At 48.3% G+C, this 19819-nt stretch overlaps 1 protein-coding gene across 2 annotated transcripts in view; it reads left to right on the top strand.

The window, feature by feature from the left end:
- Positions 1 to 19819, top strand: part of LOC105488733 (TUB bipartite transcription factor) — an 84962-nt gene that overhangs the window by 5685 nt on the left and 59458 nt on the right. The window contains exons 1-2 of one of the 2 annotated variants that reach the window (XM_011753079.3): positions 15715 to 15949; positions 16565 to 16612. The exons of the other annotated variant lie outside the window; for it this stretch is intronic. Coding sequence (XP_011751381.1) covers positions 15792 to 15949; positions 16565 to 16612 — 206 coding nt within the window. The 5' untranslated portion in view covers positions 15715 to 15791. Of the gene's footprint in view, positions 1 to 15714; positions 15950 to 16564; positions 16613 to 19819 lie in introns of those variants that run through there. 2 annotated transcript variants of the gene reach the window in all.

Below are 19819 nucleotides of genomic sequence, written 5' to 3'. Positions count from 1 at the left end.
TCCCAGCCTCTCTTCTTCTCTTCCCAGCTTGTATCACATGGTAGATTATTTCAGTCGCTCACTCCAGCACTTTTTATTCCCTCACATATGCTCGGCACAACTCCAGCCCAGCGTAGATCCATGCTAGAATCTCCATCCCCTTTCTTCTTATGACCCTAGAATCCTACAACAAAAATGACATGCCTGTGCAGGATGTCACCACTTTCATGGTCTTCATCTTCGGCCAGGCCACCAATGCCATCTCTCAATCTTTCTGCTTCTCCCTGATGAGCTTTACTCCCATTGCCCACAACAGCCCTTTCAAACCTTCCGCACTCTCAAGACCCCTCTCTGCTTGACCCTTATCTGCACCGCCATGTGTTACATAAATGGCCCTGCCTCCTGCTCCTTTGAGAAAAATTGATCACATCAGGCATCATCTTCTGTCACATCCTGACTCCACTTCATTTCCACTCCACTTCGATCACTCCCTTGTGGGGACTTTGTTGTTCTTCCCAATTCTTTGCTATTATAAATAATTGTGTGTTAAACATCTTGTATATGTGACATTCTCCCCTCATGTCTGATTATTCAATTAAAACAAACTCCTGAAGAAAGACTGTTAGTTTCCAATGTTGGCTACTGTCAGATTGTCCTCCAGGAGGAGTGAATTGATTTCTTTTCCCACAGGTAGTCACTGACTGCATTGTTTTACAATTATGTTTGTGTGTGTGAGTGTGACCTCTCAGACTCTGAGACAAAGTAGCATCACTGCTCAGAACTTGGATTTTGGGGTCAAAGTGACCTGGCTTTGAAGCCCAGGTTCTTAAATTATTGGTTATATGGCTTTAGACAAGTGACTTAACCTCCATCAAGAAATAGACAATAATAATGTAGCCACCTCTTAAGGTGGGTCCATTCACTCAACATGCATTTAGTGAGCACCTTCTAAATGCCAGGCAACATTTTAGGCAGTGGAGACAGAACAGTGAATGAAACAAAGTCCGTGGTCTCATAATTCTTACTATCTAGTTGGGGGAGATACGGACAAATATATTTAATGTATCAGTGCTAAGAGGCTTATATAAAATAATAAAGTACGAAGAAGAAAAAGCAGAGTCTGGAGGAGAGAGTCTGACTGCATGGGGTGCTGGGGCTGGTGAGTGTGCTGTGTCATATAGTGTGGTCAGGGAAACTCTGAGGAGGGGGCACTTCATCAGAGAGCTGAAAGAGGCGAGGGAATGAGTCATGTGGTTAATGGGAAGAATGTTCCATGGAAAGGAGCAGCAAATGACAACGTCCTGAGATAGGAGTGTGCCTAGTGTGCTTGGGAATAGCATGGAAACCTGTGAGTCCTCTGCATCTTTGTAAAACTTCCTTCTTGCTCTTCTCCCAACTCCCCACACCCACTCCACCCATCCTCAGGGAACCACTGATCTGATTCATTTCCTAGAGTTTTGTATAAATGGAATAATCAGTATGAACCCTTTTATTGTTTGGCCTCTTTCAGACAGTGTAATTATTGTGATATTCTTCAATATTGTTGCATGAATTAGTAGAGCATTTCCTTTTATTGCTGAGTAGTATTCATGGATATATCATAGTTTGTTTATCCCATCACCTGTTGATGTTTCCACTTTTGGGCTTGTAAAACAAAGAAAACTTTTGTGAATATTCATGTACAAGTCTTTGTATGGACGTATACTTTTGTTTCTCTTAGGCAAATACCTAACAAAGCAGTGGAATGGCTGAATCATGTAATAGGTCTACATTTAACTTTTTCAGAAACTGCCCAACTTTTCCAATGTGGTTGGACCATTTTATATTCTCATGAGCATTGTAGGAGAGTTCCAGTTCCTCTGCATTTTTGTGACAGTTGGCACAGCCAGTCTTTTTCATTTTAGCATTCTAACAGGCATGCAGTGGTATGCCTTTGTGGTTTCATTTTGCATTTCCTTGATGACTAATGATGTCGAGCATCTTTTCATGTGCTTATTTGCCATCCATATCTCTTCTTTGGAGAAGTTTCAGTTAAAATATTTCCCCATCTTAAAGTTGGGTTGTTTCCTTTTTGAGTTTTGAGAATTCTTTGTGTACTGTGGACACATCTCCTTTATCAGACATATGACTTGCAATATTTTCTCTAAGTCTGTGGCTTTCTTTTCATTTTCAAAAGTAGAAGTTTTTGCTTTTGATGAAATCCAGTTTATCAATTTTTTATAGATTGTTCTTCTGATGTTGTATCTAAGAAATCATTGCCTGCTTTGAGGTGACAAAGGTTTTCCTAGGAATTTTCTTTTTTTTTTTTTTTTTTTTTTTTTTTTGAGACAGAGTCTCGCTCTGTCACCCGGGCTGGAGTGCAGTGGCCGGATCTCAGCTCACTGCAAGCTCCGCCACCCGGGTTCACGCCATTCTCCTGCCTCAGCCTCCTGAGTAGCTGGGACTACAGGCGCCCGCCACCTCGCCCGGCTAATTTTTTTTTGTAGTTTTTAGTAGAGACGGGGTTTCACCGTGTTAGCCAGGATGGTCTCGATCTCCTGACCTCGTGATCCGCCCATCTCGGCCTCCCAAAGTGCTGGGATTACAGGCTTGAGCCACCGCGCCCGGCCTCCTAGGAATTTTCTAATTTTACATTTTAAATTTAGATCTTTGCTACATTTTAACTTTTTGCATATGGTATGAGATTCATTAAAAAAAATGGATATCCAATTGTTCCAGCAGCATGCATTGAAAAAGACTTTCTTTTTTCTGCTAAATTGCCTTTGTACCTTTATGGAAAATCAGTTGATTATTGTTTGTAAGTTTATACTCTCTATTCTGTTATCTTAATCTACGTGTCTTTATTAATGCCAATAACAAAAAATACTTATAAGTATTGAAATCTGGCAGTTTAGAACTTTCAACCTTGTCTTTCTTTTACAAAGTTGTTTTGACTATTCTAGGGCCTTTTCAATTTCACATTAATTTAACAATAAGTTTTTCAAGTTCTACCCCCCATCTCCCCAAAAAGCTGCTGGAACTTTGATTGGGATTTTGTTGACTTTATAGATCAATTTGGGGAGGGTTACATCTTAGTAACATTGGGCCTTCCAATTCATGAACATGGTGTGTATATATATATATCTGTTTATTTAGATCATCTTAATTTCTCTCAGTCATATTTGTAGTTTTCAATGTATAGGTCTTTCATCTCTTTTATAAGATGTATCCCTAAATTCTGCATATTTTTCAATGGAATTATAAATGGGTTTATAAAATTCAGTTTCTGATTTTTCATTCCTAGTGTATAGCATGTATCGGGATTTTTAATTGTGGTAAAATGTGTGTAACATAAAATGAGCTATTTCAATGATTTCTAAGTGTACAAGTCCGTGGCATCAATTACATTCACAGTATTGTGCAACCATCACAACAATCTATTTTCAGAGTCTTTTTATTATCCTAAACTGAAACTCTCTACCTATTCATCCCCATCCTGGCCCCTGGTAACCTCTAATCTACTTTCTGTCTCTATAAATTGCCTATTTTAGATGTTTCATATAATGAAATCATATAGTATTTTTCCTTTTGTGTCTGGCTTATTTTGCTTAGCATAATGTTTTCAAGATTCATTCATGTTGTAACATATAATTTTTGGCTGAATAATTCCATTGTATGCATAAACTGCATTCTGTTTATGTTTTAAATTTTTTTAATTTAATTTTTATTTATTTATTTATTTTTGAGATGGAGTCACCCAGGGTGAAGTGGCACTATCTCAGCTTACCACAGCTTCTGTCTCCTGGATTCAAGCAATTTTCCTGTCTCAGCCTCCTGAGTATGTGGGATTACAAGCACCTGCCACCACACCCAACTAATTTTTGTATTTTTAGTAGAGATTGGGTTTTACCATGTTGGCCAGGCTGGTCTTGAACTCCTGACCTCAAGTGATCCATGCATCTCAGCCTCCCCAAGTGCTGGGATTACAGGCATGAGCCACTGTGCACAGCCAGCATTTTGTTTATACATTCATCTGTTGATGGACACTTGGATTGTTTCTACCTTTTGGCTATCGTGAAAATGCTCCAATGAACATTGGTGTGCACATATTTATTTGAGTCTGTCTTCGATTCTTTTGGCTAGTATAGACCTAGGAGTAGAATTGCTGTTTGGTAATGATAATTCTATCTTTAGCTTTTTGAGAAACCGTGAAACTGTTTCCTACAAAGACTGCACCATTTTACATTTCCACCAGCAATGTACAAGGGTTCCCATTTCTTCACCTTCTCAACAATAACCTGTTAATTTCCGGGTTGTTATTATAATTATTATTATAGTCATCCTAGTATAGTCTAGGAAGTGGCATCTTATCATGGTTTTGATTTGCATTTCCTCAATGACAAATGAGTAGTATTATTTCTTGTGCTTATTTGTCCATTTACATCTTAGAGAAATGTGTAAGTTCTTGTCATTTTTAATTTGGTTGTTTGTCTTTTTGTTGTTGAGTTGTAGGAGTTCCTTACATATTCTCAATATTAAATTCTTTTCGGATATATGATTTGCAAATATTTTTCCCCATTGTTGTCTTCTCACTTTCTTGGTAAGGTCCTTTGAAGCACAAGTTTTAATTTTGATGAAGTCCAATTTGATTTTTTTCTTTTGGTTACGCTTTTAGTGTCATATCTAAGATTCCATTGCCAAATCCAGGGCCATGAAGATCTACCTGTTTTCTTCAGTGTTTTGTAGTTTTAGAGCTTATATCTATGTCAGTGATACATTTTGAGTTGGTTTCTGCATATGGTATGAGTTGTGGTCCAATTTCATTCTTTTGCATGAAAGAAAATCCAGTTGTCTCAGCACTATTTGTTTCTACTTTTTCTCTCACTGAATGAACTTGGTATCCTGGTCAAAAATCAATTGATGAGTCAGGCACAGTGGCTCATACCTGTAATCCTAGCACTTTGGGAGGCTCAGGTAGGAGGATTGCTTGAGTCTAGGAGTTTGAGACCAGCCTGGACAACATAGTAAGACCCCATCTCTACAAAATTTATTTTTTAATTAGCTAGGTGTTGTGGCACTTGCCTATAGTACCAGCTACTTGGGAGGCTGAGGTGAGAAGATCACTTGAACCCAGGAGGTCGAGGTTGCAGTGAGCTGTGATCACACCACTGCATTCCAGCCTGGGCAACAGACCAAGACCTTGTCTCAAGAAAACAGCAACAACAACAGCAACAAACAAACCCCAAAATTAACTAGCCATAAATGTATGGGTTTATTTCTGGACTTTTGACTCTTGTTTTACACTATATCTCTGACCAAAGCTAGACTCTGGCCCACACTGTTCTCCTCTACAACATATCTTCTGGTGGCTTTCTTCTGGCGCCTGGTTCCCAAACAAAGCATACAGTTGCTGGTGATATTCTATGCACAGTTAGGTTTCTGTTGAGTTGAAGAAGTAGCCAAATTCTTATTGTAAAAATAGCCTTTTGTACTAAGGCTTACTTTACCTTTCCGGGAGAACTTAACAAAATATGTGCTTCTTCCACTTTTAAAGTTTGGGCCCTCAGGTCCTTTTCCTTTTTTTTTTTTTTTTTTTTTTTTTTTTTTTTTTGAGACAGTCTCGCTCTGTCTCCCAGGCTGGAGTGCAGTGGCGCGACCTCGACTTACTGCTGTAACCTTTGCCTCTTGGATTCAAGCAATTCTCCTGCCTCAGCCTCCCGAGTAGCTGGGATTACAGGTGCCCACCACAACGCCTGGCTATTGTTTTGTATTTTTATTAGAGACAGGGTTTCCCCAGGTTGGCCAGGCTGGTCTCGGACTCCTGACCTCAGGTGATTCGCCCACCTCGGCCTCCCAAAGTGCTGGGATTACAGGTCATTTATGAGCCACCATACTCAGCCTTTTTTTTTTTTTCTTTTTCTTTTTTCTTTTTTTTTGAGGGCTAAGAGGGCTACTGCTTTTTTTCTTCTTTTAGAGACAGGGTTGAGGGATCACCACAGAGAGACACAGAGGGACATGAGCCCAGCTAACTCCAGTCCCTGGTGCTGAGAATCAGCAGAGAAGCTGGCAGAGATTGGGAGTGGCAGAGCAGACCAGGCCTGGAGCAGCCAGGCTGAGCACTGTGGCATTAAGACTCACAAGTAACTTATTGTGAGATAAGGAGGTGATGCTGTCACTGGCTATACAAGTGGTTTTATGAAACAGGAAGATGTCTTAAAAAGAGCTCTGTGAAAAGAGTCAGGAGTTTAGGATTTGTTTCTGGTTCCCCCCTTAGTTCTCATCTGCCTCTGGGCAAGTCACTTGGATTCCTGAGCCTGTGTTCCCTGAAGCTGAAGGGACCGGACTGGTTGACTGAGCACTCTCGATGTTTGTTTTGAGATGGAGTCTCGCTCTGTCGCCCAGGCTGGAGTGCAATGGCGCAATCTCGGCTCACTGCAACCTCCGCCTCCCCAGTTCAAGTGATTCTCCTGCCCCAGCCTCCCACGTACTTAGGTTTACAGGTACGTGCCACCACACCTGGCTAATTTTTGTATTTTTAGTAGAGATGAGTTTTCACCAATTTGGTCAGGCTGGTCTCAAACTCCTGACCTCAGGTGATCTGCCCACCTCGGCCTCCCAAAGTGCTGGGATTATAGGCGTTAGCCACCACACCCAGCCTGACTGAGCACTCTCTAGTTCTGACATTCCTTGAGTATATGACCTATGGCCTCCGTGTGTGTTCTGTGATTAGAAAGGCCAGGGTGGAGGGATGGGAACAGGACAGCTGGCAGCTGGGATTGGAGGTCCTGGCCATGGCAGTGCCAGCTTAGGGGTTGCTGGCCAGAGGAGTTGGGTGGCTACCAGAGGCAGGGGGCTAGAGGCTCTGCTTTGTTCTAGAGCTTTTTAAGTGCAGCTACTTCTCTTTTGATGGATTTATAGCAGTACAGGACCAAGACAGCTGGACTGGATGGGGCAAATGGGGGCAGTGTACAGAGGGTCAATGAGGAATGGCGTTAGAGGGCAGTGAGTAGGGGTGGTCTGTTTCCCATCCAGCTGGTGTAACTGGGGCTCAGAGTGATTGGTGGTGGAGAGGGGGTCAGTTATGGAGGTGGGGCATGGACTTCTCAGATCCCTTGGGACTTGCCCACACTGAAGTTTGATGTCATCAGGCACTGTGGTTTTCCAGATAGGGTCACTTGATGCAGTCCAACAAATGCAAAAAGACCTTGGGCAGGGACACTGTATCTGTGGCCAAAGGTGGAAGGAAGCTCTAACCTACAGTCTGGAGAACAGTTGCCAAGTAGGGGCTCATAGGTATCTGTTGATACTTACTGCCTTCACTCTGGAAAATCCTGATCCTGAGTCTCAGCTGGGAGATTCTGGCCCAGCGTATGCTTGGGGGAGATTCACACCTTTGCTGTCTATCCTAGGCCATGTAGGTTGGCCTGAAGGTGCAGCAGTTAGATCTCCGGGCTCAGGTGTGTGTTCCTCTGCATCCTTGGGCAGGTGTCCTGGTCTTCTGATCCGAATATGAACAAAGACAACCCTAGATATGTGTGTATGTTGGGGAGTGGGGTTCAGCAGTCAGCAGGCCTTGGGGAACAGCCTGTCCATGCTGTTGCCCTGGGGAGAGACAGATTTCTGCAGGTGAACAATGGTGGAGAACTGCGCCAGCAGATGGGACCCTACTGTCAGAAGGAGGAGCGCAGAGCTGAGGTCAGGGGGAAGCGGTCCCCGGATCTGGGGAGGCTTTGGAGTCAGGGAGGGCTGGCACCAGGATAACAGCAGCCTAGGATTATCTCTTTGCAAGGTCACGTTCCTCTACAAAGATTCAATCCCAGCCTGGCTCTGCCTCCGTTCCCCCTTAGGCACTGCAGACCAACTAAATACCATGCCAGGAACATCACAGTGTCCCAAAAGGACACTGTGTCCTGACACCGGCCCCTCTCTCCACAGTCTGACATTTTGGGTGTTATTCCGTCCTCTCCATCACCAAGTGTTCAGAGAACGGAGGCAATGACGGGTTGGGCTCCTCTGACGGAAGGCTTGTGTGTGTGCATCTGAGTGTGTGCATCAGTAAGAGTGTATCTGGGTGGGGTGTGTGCACAGGGGTGTGCCTGCCACCAAGGGCCGCCGTGTAGATGTGTCCCAGTTGTGTGTGCTTTGGTGTTAGCAGGTGTGTACGGTGGAATTGACTGTGTGAACGGGCTGGGGACTGGGAGGATCCTCTCTTTTGCTGTGCATTTGGTGGGGTCAAGAGGTAGGATTGGGAAGTGAAAGGAGGATGGGTACACTGGCCCTTCCCTGGGCCCAAAATTACATGTAATGTGGGGGCCACAGGCCTGCTTTCACAGGCACCCTGCCTGGGCAGTTTCTGGGAAACTGGTGAGCTCTAAAAGCCCTAAAAGCCCTCAAGGATTAAGCAGGAGCCCCTGTGCCTAGAGCTCCGCTTAGGTCACTGAGCCGAACAGACCCTGTGTGACCCTGGGCAGTGAGTTGTGGTGGGGTAGAGGACCCTTCCCTACCTGCCAGGCCCAACCCACAGGAGTTAAGAGTGGGGACCTCGGTCTGCCCTGAGGTGAGGGGCTGTGGGGCAATCCGGGGCCGCATCAATGTTGGATGAGCCCGCGCGGCCTCGATACCATCTTCCTTGGTTTCACTTTTAGTGTAACTGAAGAGCCCAGAGACCAGCCCGAGCCGGCCATGCGCGATCTGCTGGCAGTGGGCGCACCTGCGAGGGGACAGGAGCTGGGGTAGGGAGGCTGGCGCAGGCCCACGGTGTGTCCCGGAAAGGCGTGGGGGCCACGGGGCCCAGTCTCGCAGGGCAGGGGTCGATTCCAGTCTGGCCTCTGCTCGGCCCTGGGTCCCGGTGCTGGGTTACTCTCCCTCCCCCTTCGGGCCACCTCGCCTTCGGCGGGGTGTCATCTGTCTGGCGGCGTGTCCTTGGGCCAGTTCTGTCCCATCCCCCTGCCTAGCTCTGGGAGTTTCCCGCTCGGGAAGGGGCTGGAGGGGCAGCAGCTGGACAGAGAGAGACCCCCTGGGGTAAGGAAGGGGAGCAGCCGCGACTGCGCAGAGCCTCACACTGCAGGTGAGTGCCCCGCCCCCGAGTGCCTGGGGAAAGGCCCGGAGCGCAGGAGTGAGGTTGGGGGTCCACAGTGGCCAAGCTTCTCCCCACCCTGGGCTTTCCTACTCCAGTCCTGACCCTTATATTCTTGTGACACCACAAGTGCCACCCCCAACCCCCAACCACCACCAAGTATTGCCCTACAAGGCAGCAGTGAAGTAGGCTGGTAGCCGGTGAGCACCTGGTAATTGTTGGCAGCGGTTGGGATGAGATTATTACTGCACTGTGGTCTCTGTGGTCAGCATGGACGGACACTCCTGTGGGCAGTACGTTTGGATTGGATCAGTGAGCCATAGCAAGTGGGCCAGCAGCCTGTTTTTAAAGCCCGTTTGTTGGAAAACAGACACAGTTATTGGTTTAAATGTTGTCTATGGCTGCTTTCACACTACAGCCTCAGATCTGGCCCTTCAAGAAAAAATTTGCGGATGCCTGAGATATTCCCCCAGGGTATACTTCCCTTTAACCTACACATGTCCATTCTCTTCCTCTCCCTCCACATCTGGGCATCTATCCTCCCTCTTCCCTTTGCATCTCCCGCACATCTGGATCATGCCAGGCTCTCCACACTTGGGAACATTTCTTTGGGGACCATTCACCTCACATCTCGTCACTCTTCCTCTCTCTGGCAAAAGAGGAAATGACTGGGGCAACAAGAATTTCAGAATCTAACAGGACAGCCGAGGGCTGAGGGAGGACCTTTGCCTGACCCCAAGTTGTCAGTGAGCCCCTCCCTAGGCTACAGGAGCAAGGTGAGTTAACTGCTGATGAGCACAGCTGCTCTGGACCCCCAAATCTGTTTTGTCACCTGAAAGACTAAGCAGGCCAGTTCTGGGCATGGGCTTTGTGTCACTCCCTCTGTTGGTTGGTGACAGAGCTGAGGTCCCCATAGAGTGGTGGGGAGACACTGCCGAACAGATAATTAGAGGGTGCCAATATGCTCTAGGGGGGATCCTGGGAGACAGGGAGCTCCAGAGGCACCGCCCCTTCCCTGCCCGCTTCGCTGCCGCTTCCACACCCTGGGGCCCATCGTGCCCCACTTCCTGCAAGCCCCAAGCCTTTGCAAACAAAACAAAAGTCATTTCCTTGGTTCCCCTTTGTACATCTGAGTTCAGGGGTCCATTTCAGGGCCTGGACTGGAGCAGAAGGAAACTCCGGGGCCTGAAGACAGAGCTGCATTCCTGCTGTGCCGCCACAAGATGGCACTCTCGAGGTGTCTGCCCCTATTTGAGAACTCCGGGAGTTTCTGACACTTGCTGGCCTTTCACAGGCCCAGTTTCAGCCTGAAGATGGTGGTCACACACACTCTGAATCCCGCCAGGCCTGATTAGCTCTGCCTGCCCCCTGAGGCAGCTCATGGACTTCTTCAGACTTTGTAGTTCTGGACATATTGACCCCTTCCGAAAGGGCCCTCAGGAACTGCCTGCAGTGTGATTACCTGCCTGCTTATACTCCTCCCCGCCAGGCACTCCTGAGAGTGGGCCCGGCTTACTCCCCTCGGGGCCACCTGCTCCAGCCCAGGGCCTGGCACGGCAGAGCTGGCAGAGGTGTTTGGTGGGGTGTGATGTGTAAAGAGTACAGAGTGCTGCTGTCGCCATTCATCCCGCTACAGTTTGTCTGGTGAATGCATTTTTAGTATCAAGCTGCCGGAAGGAGAAGCCAGGGATAAAGAGACAAGCTCACAATGTATCCTGGGGAGAGGGATTGGTTCACAGAGAGGAGCAGCCTTGCAGCCTTTCCCCCTCCAGCCTGGTTCTGGCTGTTGCCAGCATTCTAGGAGTTCTCTAGACAGGATGAAAGGCACTGCAGGGATACAGGGAGGGTGGGAGAATGGAGTTTGTTTCCAGGTAGAATTTTGGGACATACCCGGCCTTGTCTGGGAGCAATCAGGGTCCAGAGTCAAGGGCTAGGATGGGCTCTGGGGCCTACTGTGACCTCATCCCTCTCACCTGGCCCCAGCTCAGGCCATTCCAAGAGCCTCCCAGCCTAACAGCAATGTGTGGCTATCCAAGTATCCCAGACAGAGGATTGGAGGACTGCACCTGTGTTTGGGGGACAGCCACCCCTCCCCCTAAGCACCTGCTCTGACAGCACAGGATGATGTCAACAAGGGACTTCCATGAAGCCCAAGGGGGAAGGACAGTGGCAGTGGGGGCTGAGGTCTGGACTCTGCTTGAAGACTGACAATGACGGGTGGGGGCCCCTCACCCACTGTGAGTTCTAGGAAGAGGGTGAGCATTCCTGTTGACTGTGGCCCATTGTGTTGGCAGAGTCCAGGCCAGTCTGTGCTCTTGTTGTGACCCCAGGAGGGAGTCCTTTGCTGGATCATCTACCTCATGGGATGGTACTGACATGCAGGTACCACTTCCCTGCCAAAAACAGACTCCAGAGTAAGACTGGCATCGCTCACCAGGGTAATTATTGGTTTGGGTTCAATTTCCATTCAAAACAGTAATCCCAGCCTGAGCTGGGTGTCAGATCTGAAGGTTGATTATTAGTAACATTTATCAACAGCCTCTCTCAGCTTCAGGCAATTATAGCTCATCTGCCATTCCTGCTCCCAGTCATGCAAAATTGCCAGCTTCTTCCCTGCCCACCCCCTCCATTCCCCTCTCCCCTTCTTCTCCCATCTCCTCCCCTTAGCAGACAACCTGACTGAGGGCAGGAGGTGGGTGCCACCTTATGACTCACTATCACCCCGTGTGGAGGGGGTCCATGTGCACACTAGGCACCTGTGCTCCCCAGCAGCAATCTTCATGTTGCAGTCTTGTGAAATCCGAATCTGATTCTATCAGAACTGAGAAGAATCTGTGGAGGGGACAGACGGGAACTCATGTCTCCCGGCTCCTTGTCGCATGATGCGTTTTCAATGGCAGTGTTTGTTCCTGCTCCTGACTCAGTCTGTCCCTCCCCTCCAGGGCTGAGACTAGGGTGAGGCTAGAGAGGCATTGACCTTAAGTGCAACATTCAAGGGATCTCGAACAAGCTCAATGATTAAGATAAATGATATTTCAATATAGTGTTTTTTAAAAAATCAAAATGAATGCAAAACATACACAACAAAATCAAACTTTTAATAAAAACAAGATACAACACTGGATTTGCAGGCCTTGGCCTCACTTAGCTTACCCTAACTCCAGTCTTGTTTATCATGGACAGTTTTGCTTTGATTTGATGGAAGTATTAAATCTCTTGGCTGCTGAGTTTTTTGGCAAATCTTTAAATTCTGCGCCCCAGGTAAGAGCTTCATTCAGCTCACCCTGGCGCTGGCCCCACTGTTCTCACTTCCCGCTGGGCCCTAATCTCCTGCTCCCTTCAGCTCTCACTGTCTACTACCTCAGGCTGGGTGGCTCAGCTTCTCTCTTAGCAGGTGCCCAGGGCAGCAGGACACCCAGAGGGACCCTCCATGGGCTGTCCTTCCAGGGTGCCCATCCTCCATTCCATCCCACTGGACCCTGCTTCAGCTGTCAGACACCTCGGGGAGGGCCTACAGGTTGCCAGGGTAACTGCTGTGATAACTGGAGGACAGAACATGCTGATCTTGCTCTGCTCCTAGAATCATATCCAGCCAGGGCTGGATGAGTACAAGCAGGCACGCCTGACAGTATCCCTGACACGCTGATCCAAAACGTCGCTGGACATGTATGGAGGTGGAGAACATTCCATGTACCCGCATTCCTCCAGGGAGAGGACAGCATGAGGCTGGAGGAAAACTGTGGTGATCTGTTTGTGACAGGGAGGTGAGAGGCTGAAGCAGACATGAATGCTTGCTAACCAGCCTTCTGCAGAGGGTGGGTCTGATTCGCTGAAGGGCTTCTGTTCTGCTGAGCAGGGTCTGTCAGCGGGGGGTGCACCTGTCACCAGAGAATACCCTCTCCCTGTCCTCCCCGGGCTGTGCTCCAGTAGCCTAAAACGTAAACAGACATTTCAGAAAGATCAGTGTTGAAGGGGTGCCCAAGATGCCAAATTATATCTGGGACTTGAGACACTGTTATGTCAAGATCCAGGCCTAGGCCAGCTGGTCACTCAGTGTTCAGATGCCTGTCACAGTGGGAGGCCTGAGGGTCTCAGGGGACATCTACCAGAAGCACCTCTGCCCTGCCTGTTCCACTCCGTGATCTCCCTTCTGAGTCCCCACTGTAGTACAGAACCAGCTGGTCATCTAGCCTGGCAGTAGTAAGTCATTCTATTTTCCTGCAGATAGGAATACATGGTTCCTATTCCTCCTATGCACTCTGCCACTTACTAGGCAAGTGAATTCCCCTCTCTGAGCTCTAGGTTCCCCTTTTGTGAAATATCAATAATAGCACCCTTCTTAGAAGGTTGTATTCACCATTCAGTGTACTAATGCAAAGCACTGTGACAGACTGAAGAGTCATGTTCTGTGGGGTCCTGGAGGACAGAACTAGGACCGAAGGGAGGTGTGTTTGAGCTTTAGGTGAAGTAGCAATGGCCAACTACAGAGATGGAGGGACCACTCTGGCAAGAGCAAGCACCCTGATGCTCAGAGCGTGTATGAAGAGGTTTCATAATCACCATCCAGCAGCTTAGCCTCAAAAGGGCTGCCTGCCTCAGGGAGCTATGACCCTTGAGAGATGGGGTTTATCCAGCTGTGAGGTTCTGTTTGAGCATCATTCCTCAGTTGTCCTCCAGGGGGTCATGGCATAAGTCTCAGTAGCACGGGCCCCATGGTCCAGCCTTAAGGTAAGAATGGACCTCCCTGGAAGAAGCTGGCTTCATCTACAGTTGATAAGTTCACTTTTTTTTCTGGTCCACTTTCCTTGGTTTAACCCTATGACCAAACCTGAGAGCTTTGGCAGGAAGGAAACCAGGGAGGATGTTGTGCACGAGAAAGTGCTGGCCTGAGCATCGACTTTGAGATGTCCCTCTACTCTGACTGGAAGGTCCCATTCCACCTGTAGCAAGACAAAAGACACGTGAAGGAGAGTTTCTGGGAGATTGAGGATGAGGTCTCCAGTTGCAGGTGCATGCACTCGTCCACTTCCCCACCTGGAAGGTGCTGGCATGCAGGGTGTCTGTGCATGTGCCCCTTGCACTGACTCCCTTGAGACTGGCTGTGCAGCTTTGAGGCATGTGTCCAAGCAGAGAGAATGGAAGACCCCATATTGGGAGTTTTACAACAGTGTTTTTCCCAATTTTCCCAACAGTGTTACAGGAGGGGAAGGATGAGATGCCCTTCTCAGCTGATGTCCGTGATTCTTGTATTTTCTGGAGGCCATGAATGTTAACAGAATGTGCTCACTTTTGCACTCTTCTTCCATGACCACTTACAGTCTGTCCGCTTAGCAGATGAGGGGTCTGGGTTTCCAGGGTCCATTTGGGGTAGGGTCAGCAGTGTCCAGCTTTGCATCTGGGTATCACTTTTCCTTCTGATATTTGAAATTAGATCCTGAAGATTCCTAATTATTGTTCCAAGTTCTCGTTGAAAATCTGGGTGTAATTTTTATAAGAGCATGGCCGAGGATGGACCCAGAGGGGAAGTAGTGGGGCTGGAGGGAGGAAATGGAGAGACAGAAGGTGATGTTGTCATTAGGAGTTAAAGCCGGTGCCTGGTAGTAGATAAGGCTGGACAGTTGGCAGGATCATTGGGCAGACTAAAGCAGCTTAGATTCTGTCCAGAGGCAGTGGGGGTCTTCTGTAGTGTGTAAGTGGGCTGGGAGGACATGATCTTAGGAAGCTCACTCTGGTGTCAGTTGCAGGATGGATTTGGGAGGAGCAAGTTAGACATAGATGCCCATCATGATGCCAAGATCTGGGCAACAGACAGGAAGGCTCTTGCTCAGAAGTGGCTCCAGGGAAGGTAAGGTGCATAGAATTGAGAGATGCTCAGTAGATGGCATCAGCAGTGCTTGATGATTGTCTGGATTGCTGAGGAAGGTGGACAGGGAAAAGCAGAAAGCTACAATGGTGCCTCAAGGGGCTAAGTGATGTCACTCACAGAGACAGAATGTATAGAGTGAATGTTCAGACTCACAGGAAGTCCAAAACTGCATACCCCAATGTGAGGTGCTGTGGGACATCCAGGGTGCAGGGTCCAGAGAACAGGTAGGTAGAGTTTAGAAGAGGGCTGGGTCCACGATGCAGCCTTTGATGTTCTCAATGTAAGAGTTGTGGGAGATGAGGCCTTGTGAGTGGATGGGAACACCCCAGGTGCATTTCAGGTGAAGCAAGAGGTCAAGAGGCTGAAGACACAGATGAGCAAATCCTAGATCTTCCATCAGTCCCTAGAAGGCACGATGTGTGCCCTTCCCAGCACACAACCTGAGCCCTAGCACAGAACTGGCCACAGAGAGGGCAGTGGTGAATGTGTCCTCTGTGGTTCCTCCAGATGGGGCCTTTGTCCTCAGTGCACTTGGCTCTGCCAGGGTTGCTATAGTAACCTACAGATGCAGAGAGACTTGGCCTCCCCATTGCCATGGAAACCAGCAATTGAGTGTCCCTGTGTGGCATGGCCACTGAGACCTTGAGGATTCAGTCTGGTCCTGAAGGGTTTGGGAGGGAGACTGCGACCAGAAGACGTTTCCATGTCCTAATTAATGGGTGATGGTGGTTGTTAGTCTGACTGTTGCCACGGTGATGAAGGGAGACACCCAAGTGGGCTTGTTCTGGTTTCAGTACTGAGGCGAATACAGGGAATTTCAACAGGCTCCAGGTCTTACTGTGCAGCCTGAAGTGGGGCCATCCTTCAAACCCGCTCCATCCTCTGGCCACAATGGGGGCCAGAACACCTTTGCCTTCTTTCTGGGTTTCTTTCTTTGCCGAGACAGGGATTTTGTTCCCAGGAGGCAATCCCTGGCCCATGGGACCTCAGCATTCAAAGCAACAACACAGGAAACCTGGGCCCCTGAAACGGGGCCACCGAGGAGATCGGTAAGCTTTCAACATCCTGCCTTCAGCCCATGGGCCCAACCCCTGCGTCAGCTCCACCCACCCACCCTCACTGACCTCAATCCTTTACAGTCCCAAGGCCTCCCCTTCCTGATGGCGCTGCTCCCCCATCACCACATGGAGCCCCATAGGTCATCCCCCGAAACCCCTCATTCTCCAGACAGGTGATCAGGGAGGCTTCATTACTCCAGGAGCTGCCCAGGATCTCAGGGGGGTCCTCCGCCACGGGAGTAAGGGCCTCTCCCCCAGCCTCCAGGGCTCTGGCAGCTCCACACTCCGGCCCTCTGCCTCTTCTGGAGGGCTCCTCCTTCCAGCTTCGGCCTGCCGCCCCACCCCCCAGTGCTTCATTTCCACAGCTTGGGTCATCACTGCCCTTGTCTGGACTGCCTACCTGCCTGCCTGCCATCCAGGGCCTACAGAGTGAGCACTCTGTGAAAGTCCCTCTACCCTGATCCGTCACGTAACTCACCTACTGAGGCAGCTGAGACTAGGGCACTGAAGGAGGCCTTGAGTGACCAGGTCTGGCCAGGCAGTGGGCAGGGATGATGAGGTGAGGCTGCAAGGGTGCGGAGAGTCACCCCTTCTTTTCCTCCTCAGGAGAACAACCAAGAGGAAGTACTGGAAGGAAGGAAGGGAGATCGCTCGGTGAGCTGGAGGGAAGGAGGGCGTGCCGGCCCCGGGGAAGGGCCAGCCACAGGAGACTGCGAGGGAGGTGGGGGGAGGACGTGGGTGGCTCAGGGGCCATGAACCCCATAATGCGCCTGGGTGTGTGTGTGTGAAATGGGGTTTAGGGGAGGGTGTGACCACTGGGCAAAGCCTGCTCTTACTGTGTGTGACTGTTGTGGCCTTGGTTTGTCCCTCTGGGATCCTCCTGTGGTCTTTCTGCCCTGACTGTAACCGGGTGGTGCTGATGAGCAGGCCCAGAGGCCTGGGCTCTGTTCACCAGCCTGTCCAGGGACTCTTAGCCAGGCCACCTGAGAAAGGAGGTGCCCTCTACATGTGGTCGCACCATAGCTTAGGACCACAGAGGGAATCATGGTGGCAGAGCCTCCAGCCCCTCTGCCCTCCTATTGCCCAAACACCCAGATGTGGAGATGCCCTGCCCCAGGGGTGCTGTCCCAAGCCTGCTTTCTAATGTCAGGAGGTGGGTCTTGCCTAAGGCTCCTAACCAGGACCTCATTTGTTGTTTACACATGTTGGGGTCCCAAGGATATGTTTCTTGGCCCATGGGATGGTCATAACTGCCCTGTGAAGGAGGGGGTGCTGTCCTGTGTACAGATGAGGCAAAATGACAGGATCCTGTCCCCAGCTGCAGAGTGTCTGCTGAGTGTCCCCAACACCTGGGAAGTCTGCCTGTCCTTCCAAGGAACCAGGCCAGAGAAACAGGGAGCACCTGGGGCTCTGCTTTGCCTCCTCAGATGTCAGTTCTGGGTTTCTGATGGGGTTTGTGATGATGGTGCCCTAAAGGGATGCTCTGTGTAGAGCCAGGGGTCTTGGGTAAGGCTTTCATGGCAGGGACCTCATTGCTCTCCTTTTCTACACATGGCCTCAAACCAGGTTGACTTTTTAGCCTAAAGAAAATCTCATGCAGAGAAAGACAGTGGTGTGGGGGAGGGTGTATCACTTGAGCCTACTTCACAGGCTCTTGGGAAGGAGCAGTAGGAGGAGGAGGGGTGCAAGTTGTGAACCCCAGAGGGGTGACTCTGCTGTGATGACTGTTAATGAGGCTTGAGACTTCAGCTCATTTGTCGTGTGCAGCTGGTGTATTTTGAGTGATGTAAGTTGATGACACCCTCCTTCCTGAACCCACTGTCAAGGCTGCAAGAAATTTTTGAGATCCTACATCCAACCCCTTGTGTAACAGGCAAAACAGGCCTCAGGTTCTGAACCAAGGTCACACTGCAAGTTTGTGGTAGACTCAGAACTAGAACACAGGCCCCCTGCTCATGGTTCTTTCTCTGTACTGCAGGAGAGGGAACCAGCATCACTGTGTGGGAGTCAAGGGGCTTCTCAGGAGTGAGTAGTCCTTTGGCCATGACCTTGCCTTATGTGAATGGAAGTTCTGAGCATAGTGTGAACTGTGTGTCTACAGCTGATGGCTGCCTGGCAGGGACTCTTGGCTATACTGGGTTTCTGGGCTGACTCATTTCTCAGGTTTGGTATCTCTCTACTTCATGTTGAAAGGTTCTTCCCTGTTGAAAGGCTCTGCCAGTATCCCTTAATATCAGGTAAAACTGCACAGTTCAAGATGGTGCCAGCAAGCATGATGTTTCCCCCATGGTGACACAGGGCTGTAAGTAGGGAGATGAGGAGCCAGGCATCTTTGGGGTTGAGGGCTGACTTATAGGACCCTATCTCCATAGGTTTGGGATAGTCATAATCAATGGCACAGTTAATGATCCAGCCACTTAGGGATATAGCAAAGCAAGATAACCTTGGCTTGTTGTCTTCAACTTGTTGAAGAATGTAATCTCCATTTCATCTACTCATTACTTGGCATCTTGGGATCGTTTGAAACTGTTCCACCTGTGAAATCCTAATCTTCAGAATGTACCTCTTATGCATTCTATCTCCCATACCTCCACCATGTCTGTTCATAGAGACCTCAGGCCCTTGAGCCCTAGTTTTTCTCCTCACTCTGAATCAACTCTTGTTCCTATTCTATCTGAGATCTGCTGCTTGTCACTTCAACTGCCCACCATTCACCACCTGGCCTCTTAGTCTCCTACCTCAACCTTAGAACATGGTAACTGCTTGCTTTCTTTAGTCCTTCATGAATTGACATTAGTCCAAATTCATGGTCTGCGGCCTCCAGCGAGCCCCCAGCAATGCCCAGCAGTCCTGTGACCTGGGCCTGCTCCAGTTCCTCCACAACTATTTCAAAGCTCTCACATTACCCCCTTATTGGGATATAATTAATATACCATACAAGTTGCCTGTTTATAGTGTACAGTTCAATGGTTTTAAGTTGTATGACCATCACTACAATCTATTTTAGAACATTTCCATTACTGTCTCCAATGAAAACCCATGCCCATTTGCAGTCTCGCCCTTTTCCTACACCCCCCAGCCTTAGACAGCCACTAATCTATTTTCTGTCTTTATAGTTTTGCCTATTCTGGACATTTCATATAAATTGAATCACATAATTTGTGGTCTTTTGTAACTGACTTCTTTCCTTAGTATAATATTTTCTAGGTTCATCTATGTCATAGCATTTATCAATACTTCATTTCTTTTTATTGCTGAATAATATTCAATTGTATGGGTATACCACATTTTCTTTATCCATTCATCAATTGATGAATGTTTGGATGTTTCCACATTTTAGCTATTATACATAATGCTCATATAAACTCTTGTGACCAAGTTTTTATATGGACATATGTTTTCACTCCTTGGGTATATGCCTAGGATCTATGTTCAACCTTTTGAGGAACTGTCAGACTGTTTTCCCAAGTGGTTGCTGCATTTTACATCGCCACCAGCAGTATATGAGAGTCTCAGAGTTTTTTCACATTCTTGCCAATACATGTTATTATCTGTAATTTTAAGTATAGTCATCCTAGTAAGTATGAAGTAGTATCTCATTGTGGTTTTGGCTTACATTTCGCTGATGACTAATGATGACGAACAATGTGCTTATGGACCATTTGTATATCTTCCTTGGAAAAATGTCTATTCATATCTCTTGTCCATTTTTTAAATTGGGTTGCCTTTTTATTATTGAGTTGAAGCATACTTTATATATTCTAGGTACAAACAAGACGCTTATCAGATATATGGTTTGCAGATATTTTATTCTTTTCTGTGGTTGTCTTCACTTTCTTGATGGTGTCCTTTGCAACACAA

This window comes from Macaca nemestrina, chromosome 12, assembly GCF_043159975.1.
Source record: "Macaca nemestrina isolate mMacNem1 chromosome 12, mMacNem.hap1, whole genome shotgun sequence".
Classification (NCBI taxonomy): Eukaryota; Metazoa; Chordata; class Mammalia; order Primates; family Cercopithecidae; genus Macaca; species Macaca nemestrina.
This window is presented reverse-complemented; position numbering and strand designations above follow the sequence as displayed.